The sequence below is a fragment of the Aedes albopictus genome, unplaced genomic scaffold (assembly GCF_035046485.1).
Source record: "Aedes albopictus strain Foshan unplaced genomic scaffold, AalbF5 HiC_scaffold_830, whole genome shotgun sequence".
Classification (NCBI taxonomy): Eukaryota; Metazoa; Arthropoda; class Insecta; order Diptera; family Culicidae; genus Aedes; species Aedes albopictus.
Genome location: NW_026917677.1, coordinates 1 through 15093, shown reverse-complemented (window position 1 = coordinate 15093; position 15093 = coordinate 1). Strand labels below are relative to the sequence as shown.

The following is a 15093-nucleotide window of genomic DNA, read 5'->3' as shown; positions in this document are numbered from 1 at the left end:
TTGGATTTGGATTGGATTTGGATTGGATTTGGATTGATTTGGATTGGATTTGGATTGGATTTGGATTGGATTTGGATTGATTTGGATTGGATTTGGATTGGATTTGGATTGGATTTGGATTGGATTTGGATTGGATTTGGATTGGATTTGGATTGGATTGGATTTGGATTGGATTTGGATTGGATTTGGATTGGATTTGGATTGGATTGGATTGGATTTGGATTGGATTTGGATTGATTTGGATTGGATTGATGGATTGGATTGGATTTGGATTTGGATTGATTTGGATTGGATTTGGATTGGATTTGGATTGGATTGATTGGATTGGATTTGGATTGGATTTGGATTGGATTTGGATTGATTTGGATTTGGATTGGATTGGATTGGATTTGGATTGGATTTGGATTGATTTGGATTGGATTTGGATTGGATTTGGATTGGATTTGGATTGGATTTGGATTTGGATTGGATTTGGATTGGATTTGGATTGGATTGGATTGGATTTGGATTGGATTTGGATTGGATTTGGATGATTGGATTGGATTTGGATTGGATTTGGATTGATTTGGATTGGATTTGATGGATTTGGATTGGATTTGGATTGGATTTGGATTGGATTTTTGGATTGGATTTGGATTGGATTTGGATTGGATTTGGATTGGATTTGGATTGGATTTGGATTGGATTTGGATTGGATTTGGTTGGATTTGGATTGGATTTGGATTGGATTTGGATTGGATTTGGATTGGATTTGGATTGGATTTGGATTGGATTTGGATTGGATTTGGATTGGATTTGGATATTGATTGGATTGGATTTGGATTGGATTTGGATTGGATTTGGATTGGATTTGGATTGGTTTGGATTGGATTTGGATTGGATTTGGATTGGATTTGGATTGGATTGGATTGGATTTGGATTGGATTTGGATTGGATTTGGATTGGATTTGGTTGGATTGGATTGGATTGGATTGTTGGTTGGTTGGATTGGATTGGATTGGATTTGGATTGGATTTGGTTTGGATTTGGATTGGTTGGATTGGATTTGGTTTGGATTGGATTGGATGGTTTGGATTGGATGGATTGGATTTGGATTGGTTTGGATTGGATTTGGATTGGATTTGGATTGGATTTGGATTGGATTGGATTGGATTTGGATTGGATTTGGATTGGATTTGGATTGGATTTGGTGATTGGATTGATTTGGATTGGATTTGGATGGATTTGGATTGGTTTGGATTGGATTTGGATTGGATTTGGATTGGATTTGATTGGATTGATTGGATTTGGATTGGTTTGGATTGGATTTGGATTGGATTTGGATTGGATTTGGATTGGATTTGGATTGGATTTGGATTGGATTTGGATTGGATTTGGATTGGATTTGGATTGGATTTGGATTGGATTTGGATTGGATTTGGATTGGATTGGATTGGATTGGATTGGATTTGGATTGGATTTGGATTGGATTTGGATTGGATTTGGATTGGATGGTTGGATTGGATTTGGATTTGGATTGGATTTGGATTGGATTTGGATGGATTGGATTTGGATTGGATTTGGATTGATTTGGATTGGATTTGGATTGGATTTGGATTGGATTTGGATTGGATTTGGATTGGATTTGGATTGGATTTGGATTGGATTTGGATTGGATTTGGATTGATTTGGATTGGATTGGATTGGATTTGGATTGGATTGGATTGGATTTGGATTGGATTTGGATTGGATTTGGATTGGATTTGGATTGGATTTGGATTGATTTGGATTGGATTTGGATTGGATTTGGATTGGATTTGATTGGATTTGGATTGATTTGGATGGATTTGGATTGGATTTGGATTGGATTTGGATTGGATTTGGAGATTGGATTGGATTGGATTTGGATTGGATTTGGATTGGATTTGGATTGGATTTGGATTGGATTTGGATTGGATTTGGTTGGATTTGGATTGGATTTGGATTGGATTGGATTGGATTTGGATTGGATTTGGATTGATTGATGGATTTGGATTGGATTGGATTGGATTTGGATTGTTTGGATTGTTTGGATTTGGATTGGATTTGGATTGGATTTGGATTGGATTTGGATTGGATTTGGATTGGATTGGATTGGATTTGGATTGGATGATTGGATTGGATTGGATTGGATTTGGATTGGATTTGGATGGATTTGGATTGGATTTGATTGGATTTGGATTGGATTTGGATTGGATTTGGATTGGATTTGGATTGGATTGGATGGATTGGATTTGGATTGGATTTGGATTGGATTTGGATTGGATTTGGATTGGATTGGATTGATTTGGATTGGATTTGGATGGATTGGATTGGATTTGGATTGGATTTGGATTGGATTGGATTGGATTGGATGGATTTGGATTTGTTGATTTGGATTGGATTTGGATTGGATTTGGATTGGTTTGGATTGGATTGGATTGGATTTGGATTGGATTTGGTGATTGATTGGATTTGGATTGGATTTGGATTGGTTTGGATTTGGATTTGGATTTGGATTTGGATTGGATTTGGATTGGATTTGGATTGGATTTGGATTGGATTTGGATTGGATTTGGATTGGATTTGGATTGGATTGGATTGGATTTGGATGGATTTGGATTGGATTTGGATTGGATTTGGATTGGATTTGGATTGGATTTGGATTGGATTTGGATTGGATTTGGATTGGATTTGGATTGGATTTGGATTGGATTTGGATTGGATTTGGATTGGATTTGGATTGGATTGGATTGGATTTGGATTGGATTGGATTGGATTTGGATTGGATTAGGATTGGATTTGGATTGATTTGGATTGGATTTGGATTGGATTTGGATTGGATTTGGATTGGATTTGGATTGGATTTGGATTGGATTTGGATGGATTTGGATGGATTTGGATTGGATTTGGATTGGATTTGGATTGGTTTGGATTGGATTTGGATTGGATTTGGATTGGATTTGGATTGGATTTGGATTGGATTTGGATTGGATTTGGATTGGATTTGGATTGGATTTGGATTGGATTTGGATTGGATTTGGATTGGATTGGATTGGATTTGGATTGGATTTGGATTGGATTTGGATTGGATTTGGATTGGATTTGGATTGGATTTGGATTGGATTTGATTGGATTTGGATTGGATTTGATTGGATTTGGATTGGATTTGGATTGGATTTGATGTGGATTTGGATTGGATTTGGATTGGATTTGGATTGGATTTGGATTGGATTTGGATTGGATTTGGATTGGATTTGGATTGGATTTGGATTGGATTTGGATTGGATTTGGATTGGATTTGGATTGGATTTGGATTGGATTTGGATTGGATTTGGATTGGATTTGGATTGGATTTGGATTGGATTTGGATTGGATTTGGATTGGATTTGGATTGGATTGGATTGGATTGGATTGGATTGGATTGGATTGGATTTGGATTGGATTTGGATTGGATTTGGATTGGATTTGGATTGGATTTGGATTGGATTTGGATTGGATTTGGATTGGATTTGGATTGGATTTGGATTGGATTTGGATTGGATTTGGATTGGATTTGGATTGGATTTGGATTGGATTTGGATTGGATTTGGATTGGATTTGGATTGGATTTGGATTGGATTTGGATTGGATTTGGATTGGATTTGGATTGGATTTGGATTGGATTTGGATTGGATTTGGATTGGATTTGGATTGGATTTGGATTGGATTTGGATTGGATTTGGATTGGATTTGGATTGGATTTGGATTGGATTTGGATTGGATTTGGATTGGATTTGGATTGGATTTGGATTGGATTTGGATTGGATTTGGATTGGATTTGGATTGGATTTGGATTGGATTTGGATTTGGATTGGATTTGGATTGGATTTGGATTGGATTTGGATTGGATTTGGATTGGATTTGGATTGGATTTGGATTGGATTTGGATTGGATTTGGATTGGATTTGGATTGGATTTGGATTGGATTTGGATTGGATTTGGATTGGATTTGGATTGGATTTGGATTGGATTTGGATTGGATTTGGATTGGATTTGGATTGGATTTGGATTGGATTTGGATTTGGATTGGATTTGGATTGGATTTGGATTGGATTTGGATTGGATTTGGATTGGATTTGGATTGGATTTGGATTGGATTTGGATTGGATTTGGATTGGATTTGGATTGGATTTGGATTGGATTTGGATTGGATTTGGATTGGATTTGGATTGGATTTGGATTGGATTTGGATTGGATTTGGATTGGATTTGGATTGGATTTGGATTGGATTTGGATTGGATTTGGATTGGATTTGGATTGGATTTGGGTTGGATTTGGATTGGATTTGGATTGGATTTGGATTGGATTTGGATTGGATTTGGATTGGATTTGGATTGGATTTGGATTTGGATTGGATTTGGATTGGATTTGGATTAGATTTGGATTGGATTTGGATTGGATTTGGATTGGATTTGGATTGGATTTGGATTGGATTTGGATTGAATTTGGATTGGATTTGGATTGGATTTGGATTGGATTTGGATTGGATTTGGATTGGATTTGGATTGGATTTGGATTGGATTTGGATTGGATTTGGATTGGATTTGGATTGGATTTGGATTGGATTTGGATTGGATTTGATTTGGTTTTGGATTGGATTTGGATTGGATTTGGATTGGATTTGGATTGGATTTGGATTGGATTTGGATTGGATTTGGATTGGATTTGGATTGGATTTGGATTGGAATTGGATTGGAATTGGATTGGATTTGGATTGGATTTGGATTGGATTTGGATTGGATTTGGATTGGTTTTGGATTGGATTTGGATTGGATTTGGATTGGATTTGGATTGGATTTGGATTGGATTTGGATTGGATTTGGATTGGATTTGGATTGGATTTGGATTGGATTTGGATTGGATTTGGATTGGATTTGGATTGGATTTGGATTGGATTTGGATTGGATTTGGATTGGATTTGGATTGGATTTGGATTGGATTTGGATTGGATTTGGATTGGATTTGGATTGGATTTGGATTGGATTTGGATTGGATTTGGATTGGATTTGGATTGGATTTGGATTGGATTTGGGTTGGATTTGGATTGGATTTGGATTGGATTTGGATTGGATTTGGATTGGATTTGGATTGGATTTGGATTGGATTTGGATTGGATTTGGATTGGATTTGGATTTGGATTGGATTTGGATTTGGATTTGGATTTGATTTGGATTGGATTTGGATTGGATTGGATTTGGATTGGATTTGGATTGGATTTGGAATGGATTTGGATTGGATTTGGATTGGATTTGGATTGGATTTGGATTGGATTTGGATTGGGTTTGGATTGGATTTGGATTGGATTTGGATTGGATTTGGATTGGATTTGGATTGGATTTGGATTGGATTTGGATTGGATTTGGATTGGATTTGGATTGGATTTGGATTGGATTTGGATTGGATTTGGATTGGATTTGGATTGGATTTGGATTGGATTTGGATTGGATTTGGATTGGATTTGGATTGGATTTGGATTGGATTTGGATTGGATTTGGATTGGATTTGGATTGGATTTGGATTGGATTTGGATTGGATTTGGATTGGATTTGGATTGGATTTGGATTGGATTTGGATTGGATTTGGATTGGATTTGGATTGGATTTGGATTGGATTTGGATTGGATTTGGATTGGATTTGGATTGGATTTGGATTGGATTTGGATTGGATTTGGATTGGATTTGGATTGGATTTGGATTGGATTTGGATTGGATTTGGATTGGATTTGGATTGGATTTGGATTGAATTTGGATTGGATTTGGATTGGATTTGGATTGGATTTGGATTGGATTTGGATTAGATTTGGATTAGATTTGGATTAGATTTGGATTGTACTCACTTTGACAGGATATCCGCGTGATAGTACGAATCGGCAAGTTTGTCCAGAAATGACCGCGGTTCCAGAATGAACGTCGGCAGCACCACCTTGCTCAGATCCATACCCGGGCGGACCTGTTTGACCAGAAACCAAATCAAGCTCTTATGCTCCTCGGGAAGTTCTTCCACCTGTTCGCCGGCCTGTAGGATACGATGCATGTCAGTAAGCCCAATATCTAACGAAAACCGGTATTTGGATCTTACCGCTCCAAACTCCTCCTCGGACGAGTGTACGTAGGGTGTCTCCGGAAACTCTTCCACTTCCATGCCTTCGCCCATGTCCGACTCCGAGTCAGACTCCCCGGCCGACATGACCAACGTTCCCTGGTCCGGTTGACTGTCGATGTCCAAATCTAAAACGACAATACAGTTGTGAGGGAATCGATTCCAAAACATCCCAGCAGATATTGAAGAAGAACTTCGGAATAACTAAAAGGAACAACATCTAACATTTATCGTCGGAAATCCGAATCGTGATGCCAGAGGTTCCGCATTCCTTGTTGAACTCGGCTGGACTGCTTCGGCGACGTGCACGCTGCTCATCGGCGTCATGTCCTGGAGAAAACCCGACCTGCAGTGAACCGCGTCTCCGCTCGTACGACGGAAAACTCCCATTTTCGTCGAACACATCATCATCGATGCCTGCCGGGGACAGAGAACCGGACTGTTGTTCAACGCCACTCTCCGTCGAAAGATAGCGGAGAAAGTCGGGCGAATCACGCAAGTACCGCTCCCAGTGAGCCACTGCCAGGTACAGCTGCTGAAAGATCGGAGTCGGCGAGGGACAAGGACTACGGCGGAAGGACTTTTCTATGGTTTCTACTTGGAGGTTGTTTTTGTCCGGCGGGGATGGCGGAAGGTACTTCATTAGGTAGGTCAGGTGCTCTTTCAATTTGGGGACTACACTAGGAAGTGGGTGTTAGCAAGGGTGTCGATAACATCGGTTAGAGTGGACACAAGGCGGACGTGACACCGAACAACAGAGAGTTAGCATGAACAAGTGTATTACAACGATCAACGAGCGATACAAAGCACGTTATGGACCGGAGGAAATGTAGAGAAAACAGACGAATTAGAGTCCGGAAACGGTAAGTTATGAGGAATCTTCTGAACAAAAGATGTAACGGCAAGACTTCACCGAACTTACCATGCTCGTCAAAGTGCTTCTCGTAGTCCGCTTCGGACCACTGCGTCTCGTGAGTGCTGGTCGCCCCTTCCATGCTGCTAGTGTCAATGACCGGTACGGAACGTACCAATAGGGCCGAACACCTCAGGGACAGTTCCAGTGCGTCCATCCAGCACTTTCCGGCTGCCTGGCTGGGAGCTCGGAAGATGAGGTACGATGTGGGCAGCGGTTGAACGACGGCACCTGGAAAGGATGACGAATCGTTAAGATATCTTAGTACGCAGGATCCACGGAAGAAGGTAACCAACCCATAGTCTCTTTATCCGGGCCCCGTGGGGCCCATATCGTTTGATCCATCGGGTGGAACAGTTTGAAGCAGAAGCCATCCTTCTTGCTGGGCCGTTCGATCACCTGGCACGACGTTAGCAGAACGGTTCCTACCCAGTGACTACTTTTGGTCTTTGGGCTTTTGTAGATGAATAGGAGACCTGGCTTTAGGACGCACCATAGCTTGGTCCAGGATTTGAGGGTTCCTCTGATCTGCAGGGGTATTGGATGTTGAGAGTGAGATTAAAACAAGAGATTTTAGTACGCAGCTCAACCTACCTTCAACCAGTCTGCTAGTACAATAACAGCCGGATCTTGCAGCGAGTTCAACAGTTCCGATGCGACTCGTTTCTTTTCACGGCGGTAATTTTTTCGTTGTGCTTTGTATGATTCCTTGCGATTTAACTTGGTAGAATCGTTGTTTGATTGCTGCAGAGGAAGGGAGAAGAATTGAATGATTAATATAATTAAAAGTGACTCAATATATTTAGATTCGATATTTCGTTTCGAGTGGCCGAAGACAAACGTGGAGGATATTTGAAGGAGGATTTTGGATTTTTTGGAGGATGAAAGGATATTTTTTCTATAATGCTCTTGAGACCCTCCGGAATCCCTCAATACGCCTCAGAAACCCGCTGAAAATTCTCTGAAACTTTCTGAAACGGCTCTGAAACCCCCAAAACCACCAAGGACCCCATGTAATGCACCTAAGACTCTCCGAAACCCCCGAAAACGATTTTGAAATTCGCTGAAATCCCTTGAAACTTCCTGAAATACCACAAAAAAAACCCCGTCAGTCTCCTTGTAACGTATCTGAGACCTTCCAAAACTCTTGAAAACCCCACTGTAACGCCTTCAAAACCCCCTGAAAATTTTCTGAAACTTCTGGAAATGTGATGACCCACCATCAGCGCAAGGATTACCTACGGCTGCGGAGTCATACCGGAAGGGGTTGATCCACCTGATAGTTTGTTGTAGCAGGGTAAGCTAAATTCACTGGAGCCCTGACCCCCCTAGAAACATCTGTCCGGAAACCAGTTCATATAGCTTCCTTAGGCTATGGACTGGTCGCTCACTGTTTAGTGTTTACTGTTCGCGCCAAATAACAAACTCCCGGCAAGCGAACTCCCGAATATTCCACTCACACTGTTTACTTTTAACGCCGACTGATTCCCGACAAGCAAACTTCCGAATTTTGGATTAAGTATAAAACTACTGGAATTACCGGAAGTGTATCCGAAAACCTCATGAAACCCCCTCGGACCCCATGTAACGCACCTGAAACCCCTTGAAACCTCCGAAAACACCTCTATAACGCCTCAGGAACCTTCTGAAAATCCTTTTAAACTTTCTTAAATGCCTCTGAAAACCCACATGACCAAATCAAGCATAATTTTTCAAATCGACGTATCTAATTTTTTCACTGATCTGAGTAAATTCATGGTCAATGTTGACGACCATTTTACTAAAATATTTTTTTTTATAAAAAGACTTTTCATAAGTTTTTTCGTGCATAACATCACCAGGGATATAGCACGCACTAGAAACAAAACCTACTTATTCCATATCATTTTCACAATGAATTTTGACAAAAATACACATACACCGGGTTGGCTAGAGATACATCATGCCAGATACGTCGCTTTTGTATGGTGCCAGTTTGGTGTATCTGTTACTTTTGATTTTGGCTAGATACGTCGTTTGGTTTTCCCATATATCAAAACGGTGTATCTATCAGTAAAGTTGTAAACATCAAAATAGTTAGATACGTCGTTTTGAAAAATATGCTTAGTTAAACAAATTAAGCAATAAATCATCAAACAGTGATGTGGATTCTTCAATTTGCTTTATGAATCATGCATGCAGCAGTTAACCCAGATTTGTTTACATTCTCGAGTTACGTCGGATTGAAAAGTTATGCTTGAAATATTTGACAGAGATCGGGTCAGTGTGAAGCCTTTTCTCGCAATTGGTGAGTTAGATCCATATTATAAATTGAACAAATCAAATAGTAAATCCTGAGATAAAGGCTCTCACAGCAAGAGAGATTCAGGGGCATTTCAGAATTTCAAGGCGTTTCAGTTGACTACATGGTGAACTCTGCTGGACTCTGGTAAACTTCAGCGGCCTTCAGAAAACCACTCTGAAGAAGCATTTCAAGGCGTTTCAGGAAGATTCAAGGGATTTCAGAGGGGTTTTAGGGCGCTTCAAAGGGTTTCAGGTGTGCAAGTGGGTAATTCAGGTGAATTCAAGGGGGTTTCAGAGTGTTTCAAGGCGTTTCAAAGCGTTTTAGGGCGTTTCAGTGGGTTTCATATTCCTAGAGTTTGAAAGGACTACACAGACTTTCAGATGAACAGGGGGTTTCAGAGGCGTCTCAAGACGGTTCAGGGTGTTTCAGGCGGTTTCGGATGAATTTAAGAGGGTTGTCTTCTTCTTCTTTCTGGCTCGACATTCCAACTGGAACTTTGCCTCCCTCTCTTCAACTTAGTGTTCTTTAAGCACTTCCACACTTATTTCCGGGTGTTTCCGGGGGGTTTCAGAGACGTTTCAATGCGTTTCAGGGTATCCGATGGGGTTTCAGAGGGGTTCCTGGGGATTTTAGTGAGCTTCACAGGCTTTCGGCTTTTGGGGATTACAGGAGATTTTCAGAGGCTTTTGAAAGCGTTTCAGGAGAATTGATTAAGAGATATAAGAGCGGGCTTCAGAGAAGTGTCGAAGGTGGTTCAAAGACGTTTCAAAGCGTTTCAACGCATTTCACTTTATACGTGTCTGAGGGTTCAGAGGCTTTTATGAAAGCGTGAGACTCAAGCAATTTAAAGCGTTTCGTTGGTGATTTTCGACTGGGATGTTTGGATATTTCTCTGGGGATCTGGCTATTAGTCACAACACAACAAGTTGCGTTGATTTTTATATAATCTTCGCCGAAGTTTCTATCCCTTACAGGGTCTTTCTCAAGGCCTAAAATTTATCAATTTGAATTTAAACATTGAAAACATAACAAATTACCTGATAACAATTACTTACTCGATACTAAATCAACAAGTTAAAAAAAGATTTTCAAATCTTAAAAATGTCGGTCTTAAAAGGCCTATCATAGGGAACATAAATTTATGGGGGTGGATAAACTGTGATTAAATTTATAGTATCACTATCACTTCTATTCTAGTGTTTCTACAGCACTTGATCGTTTTGCGATGGTGGACTTGTTAGTTGTTCTTGTTGGTTGGTGTTCGCATTAGAGTATTAGACTGTTGTTGTAATGTCTGGTTTATCTGTACTGTTGCACTGTATGCACTGTTTGGTTAAGAAGTCTGTTTACTAGGTGTCGTGGGTAGTTATTTCGCTCGAGATATTCTGTTATAATCTTGTTTTGTTGGTCTACTATATTACCTGTGGAGAGAGACCTCACCCTATCTATGAAATTGACTGCTACTCCAATTTACTGATTCATAGGGTGGAACGAGTTGTAGTTCAGCAACCGACCAGACGATATCGCCGTCGTGTACCATACCGTTCGGATTGTTCCGTCGTTCTGTCGCATCACCAAGAAATTCAGGAACGGCAGCTTTCCTTATTCTCTAGTTCGCTGGTGAATCGAATGTTGTCGTCTTGTTGATTGAAGATTGCTAACCCTTGTTCGACCTGATTTTTGTGTAGCAGGACAAACAGATCATCGACGTACTTTCGTAAGTGTTCTACTGGTATTCCTCCTACTGCCATAGCCTTTGAGATCAGATTCTCCATCACGATGTCCCTGAGATTTGCTGATAGTATTTACCTCGGAAGCAGAAAAAAACACGTGTTGACGCAGAATTCTAAAATTTCCAGAAATAAATCCAAATTTATCTCTGTGTTGCATGTGATGTTGTCCCATATCCGCCTGATGCCCTTTATGGCTACATCCAGAATGACATTTATGAAAAGAGAAACTGCGTCGAACGATACCAGGATATGATGTTCCGATATCTGCAGACTGTTTACGTATTGGCAGAACGTTTTTGAGTATTGACCGTTGAAGGAGCATTTCAGGATATTGGCCACGTATTTTGAAAGCTGATATGTTGGTGAACTTATATTGGTTGGGTACTACTCCACGGAAGCTCTGGTTTATGCGCCTGTGCGGGCAAATCGTGTTGTTACACGATAATTTGTACTTCGGTTTTAGGTCTACGAGCTTCAGCTGGTATAGCCGTTGGACGAACCTGGTTGGTTTTGCGTTGAAACATGGATGTAGGATCGGTTCTGATGTTCCTGTACGTTTCAATGTCTCCTACTAGCTGCTGCATTTTGTTGTCGTAATCTGTTTGATACATTACCACGGATCTACATATTCCCTGTGGTCCGGTGAGTTTTAGAGGGCGTTTCAAAGTATTTCAGGGACGTTTTAGGGAGTTTGAGACAGATCGTTCTTGACGTTTCAGACTGATCACATTACGCTTTTCGAGAGGCAACTTTGGGTCGGGAAATATTGAATCCGTGTTGAATATATACCATCGAATGTTTTAATTCTGGGTATATAGTAATTGATAATTCACGAGTTGAACAGTTACACAACAAATTTAGCGTTTGTTTTGTTTCAGGAATTCCATCCTAGATTCTCATATTTTTTTTAATGTCTTCAGAACTTTTTATTTCTAGCAAGTATTCCTGTGAATTCCAGCCATTTTACCCTGGTTTTCTTTCGGGATTCCTCCAGGCGTTCTCTCGGTGATCGATTCAGGAATTCGTTCCGAGATTCGTGAAACTCTTCCAAAATTCCGTCAGCGATTTCTTCCAGGAGCTCTAAGCGAAATTCCTCCCAGAGTTTTTTTTCTGGGTTTTCTTCAGGAATTCTTTCTGAGATCCTTTCAGGAATCCTACAAGAACTTCTTCGGGATTTTTTGACCTTCTTTCGGTATCCCTTTTGGAACCCTTTCTGAAATTCCTCTAGGTTCTCATTCCGGGAAATTCTTCTGGAATTCTTTCGGAAACTGCTTCCAGGATTTCTTCAGAAACTCTTCCCAGGATTCATCTAGGAGGATTCATTATTTTCTGGATTCCTTCAAGAGCTTCGTTTGGAATTCCTGCAGATCCTTCTGGAATTCCTCTGAAAGTTCATTCTGGAGTTCTTTCGGATGTTTCTAATGAAAATCCTCCAGAAGTTTATTAGGGAGTATTTTGAGAAGATCCTCCTGCAGTTTTTGTTTATGTATTTCCTTATGAAGTTTGTACAGGATTTACTTGAGGAAATGCTCCAGCAAGTTCCTTCCGGAATTCATCAGAAGCTTTTAGGAAAACCTTGGATGGAATTCCTGGAGGATTCCTCGAACTCAATGAGAAATCCCTTGAAGTCCCAGAAACAATTTCAGGAGAAATCCTGGAAGGAGTTCCTGAGTTGAAACCTGTAAGGAACCTCAAAAGAAACTCCTGGAAGGACGTCAGAGGTAACTTCAGAAGAAACCCCAAAAAGAATATCAGATATAACTCCCAAAGGAATCACAGAATGAAATTGTAGAGGTGTCTTAGAAAATAAAATGTGGAGAAACCACGTAAACAATTTCTGGAAGAATCTCAGGAAAAATTGCTTGGGTAATCTTGGAAGAAGTAATCCTAAAGGTTTCTCGGAATCAATTTGTACATAAATTTTAAAAGGAATTAAAACAAATCCAGTAACTCCCAAAATCCTTTCGCCCGCACCTCCCACAACCGCAACAATCTCGGAACGTATTCCTCAAGCAAACTAGGAAAGAATCTAAACCCGGGAGTACTTCCTGGAGGAATCCTGGCAAGAGCTCTTCCAGGAATCCCAGAAGAAACCACTTTTGGAACCTCTAAAAAAATCCTGGCAGAACCCCAGAGGAAACTTCTGAAAGAATTCTAAAGAAACCCGCGGTAGAATCTCATCAAGAATTCCCTGGGAGTCCTACAAGAAACTCCTGGAACGAAATTTGGAAAAATCGTTCCTGTGGAATCCCAAAATGAACTGCTGGAGAGGCATGGTACACAAATTACGTAACGCTAAAATTGACCATTTCAGACCCCCTCCCCCCCCCCCTTCGTAACGCTTTTTGTATGGAAGCCCGAAAAATTTTGTATGGGTCGTAACGCTACGCTGGACTCCCCCCTCCCCCTATAGCGTTACGTAATTTGTGTACGATGCCAGAGATGCCACCGTGCCGTCATCAAGTCATAAATCAGCACACTTTCCCAAGCACGCGCAAATCAAAAACTTTTATAAACCTCATAACTTCTGGGCCAAAAAAATAAGGGCCAAATTATGTTTAGATGTAAAAAATATGTGAATTTATTACTATTTTTACGTTTTCATGGTTTAATTTTCAAACAGAAAAAGACATTCAAAATCATCCAACTAGTTCAAGAGTTATGATTTTTTGAAAATTTTATACGGGTCTAATTATTTTCGATGAACTACAAATCCACCAGGTATCCCAAGTAACAATTCAATTGCTGATTGGTTTTGTTTGATTTTTATAAGGGGTTTTATTACAGTAATAATTAAAACTCGCAGTTTTATGACTGCTTTTATGAAAACCATTGATAAAATGTTTTACAGTATACTTGAAGATATCCATAAATACAGATTTCACTTTTTCGAACTCCTAATAAAATCTTAAGAAAAGATTTGAAGGAATCTTAGAAGTTCTGGGGAAACGCCTAAAAGAACTTCTGGGGAAATGCATAGCAGAAAGAAATTCTGGAGAAAATAAGTTTGAAGAATTCCCGTAGGAGATTCTGAAGAATCGATGAAACTCCTTTGGGGATTTCGGAAGCAACATCTTGGTGAAGCTCAAAAGCAACTTGCAAGGAATTTCAAAAGGATGTGTTGGTTAAAACCTAGAATGGTTTTCCAAATCAATTCCGATTTCTGGTGGAATTCTTCAAGAAATCTACGAATAAACTCAATAAGTTTTTTTTGTTAATTTGCTAATCCGAGAAGTAGCTCCAGAAGAAATTTCAGGGGTGAAAAAGTCTTTCTTCGAAAAAATCCCTCCGAATTCCAAGAGATGGCCAGGCTACATGATACCAGATAACATAGAAGAAACCTAGAAAAAGAAACTTCTTGAGGAAATCTAAAAGATGTTCTATAGAAATTTCAAGTATTCTTAAGATTAAATTTCCCAGAGACTAATAGTCCATTTGTGTTATTTTTGTACTGATGAGGTGCTTCATTCGGATTTTCAAACGAATTTCAATCTTTCAGTGATATTCAAACATCATCGCAAATAGGCTAGTCGCTTGGGAATGGAAGAGTAACAGTGGTACAACAAATCCCAAGCTAATTATGATCGCATTCGGCAAATAAGCAAATGCAATTCCCTTATAATTTAAAGTGGCAGCAGTCAAGTCTGATAACCATATAACGTATCAAAATGTTTGATTGTTTCTACACAACTCTAGAAATGCGTGTCATCACTTCCCATATGCTAATGTTTCGGCTAAACAATTGGGAACGTTTGGATCTTTGAATCTCTGCAACCTGTCACGTAGCTATCAGAAGACAAACAATTTAAGCCAATGTGATAATAACGCAGCTGAGCGGCTACTACGTCGCGGTGGGGCTAATCGAATAACTCCACCCACAAAAAGCACTGTTTATTCAAACAACTACTCACTAGGAGGAACTCACACACGCTTGTTTCCAAGAACAGGAACAAGGTCCATACACAGTACTAAAGCACACATCCAACACGTTTCCTAATGTACCTACAATTCGTAAATCAATCCAC

General features: G+C 39.8%; 1 protein-coding gene across 1 annotated transcript; it reads right to left on the bottom strand.

Moving 5' to 3' along the window:
- Positions 1-5875: 5875 nt before the first annotated feature.
- On the bottom strand, positions 5876-7795 carry LOC109423642 (oxysterol-binding protein-related protein 8; the record flags this gene model as incomplete). The annotated part of the gene is given in 6 exon segments (XM_062844073.1): positions 5876-6054; positions 6118-6266; positions 6364-6813; positions 7061-7282; positions 7348-7579; positions 7646-7795. Coding segments are annotated over 6 exon segments (1382 nt in total), but the record flags the coding sequence as incomplete, so codon positions are not given.
- Between the last annotated feature and the right edge of the window lie 7298 nt (positions 7796-15093).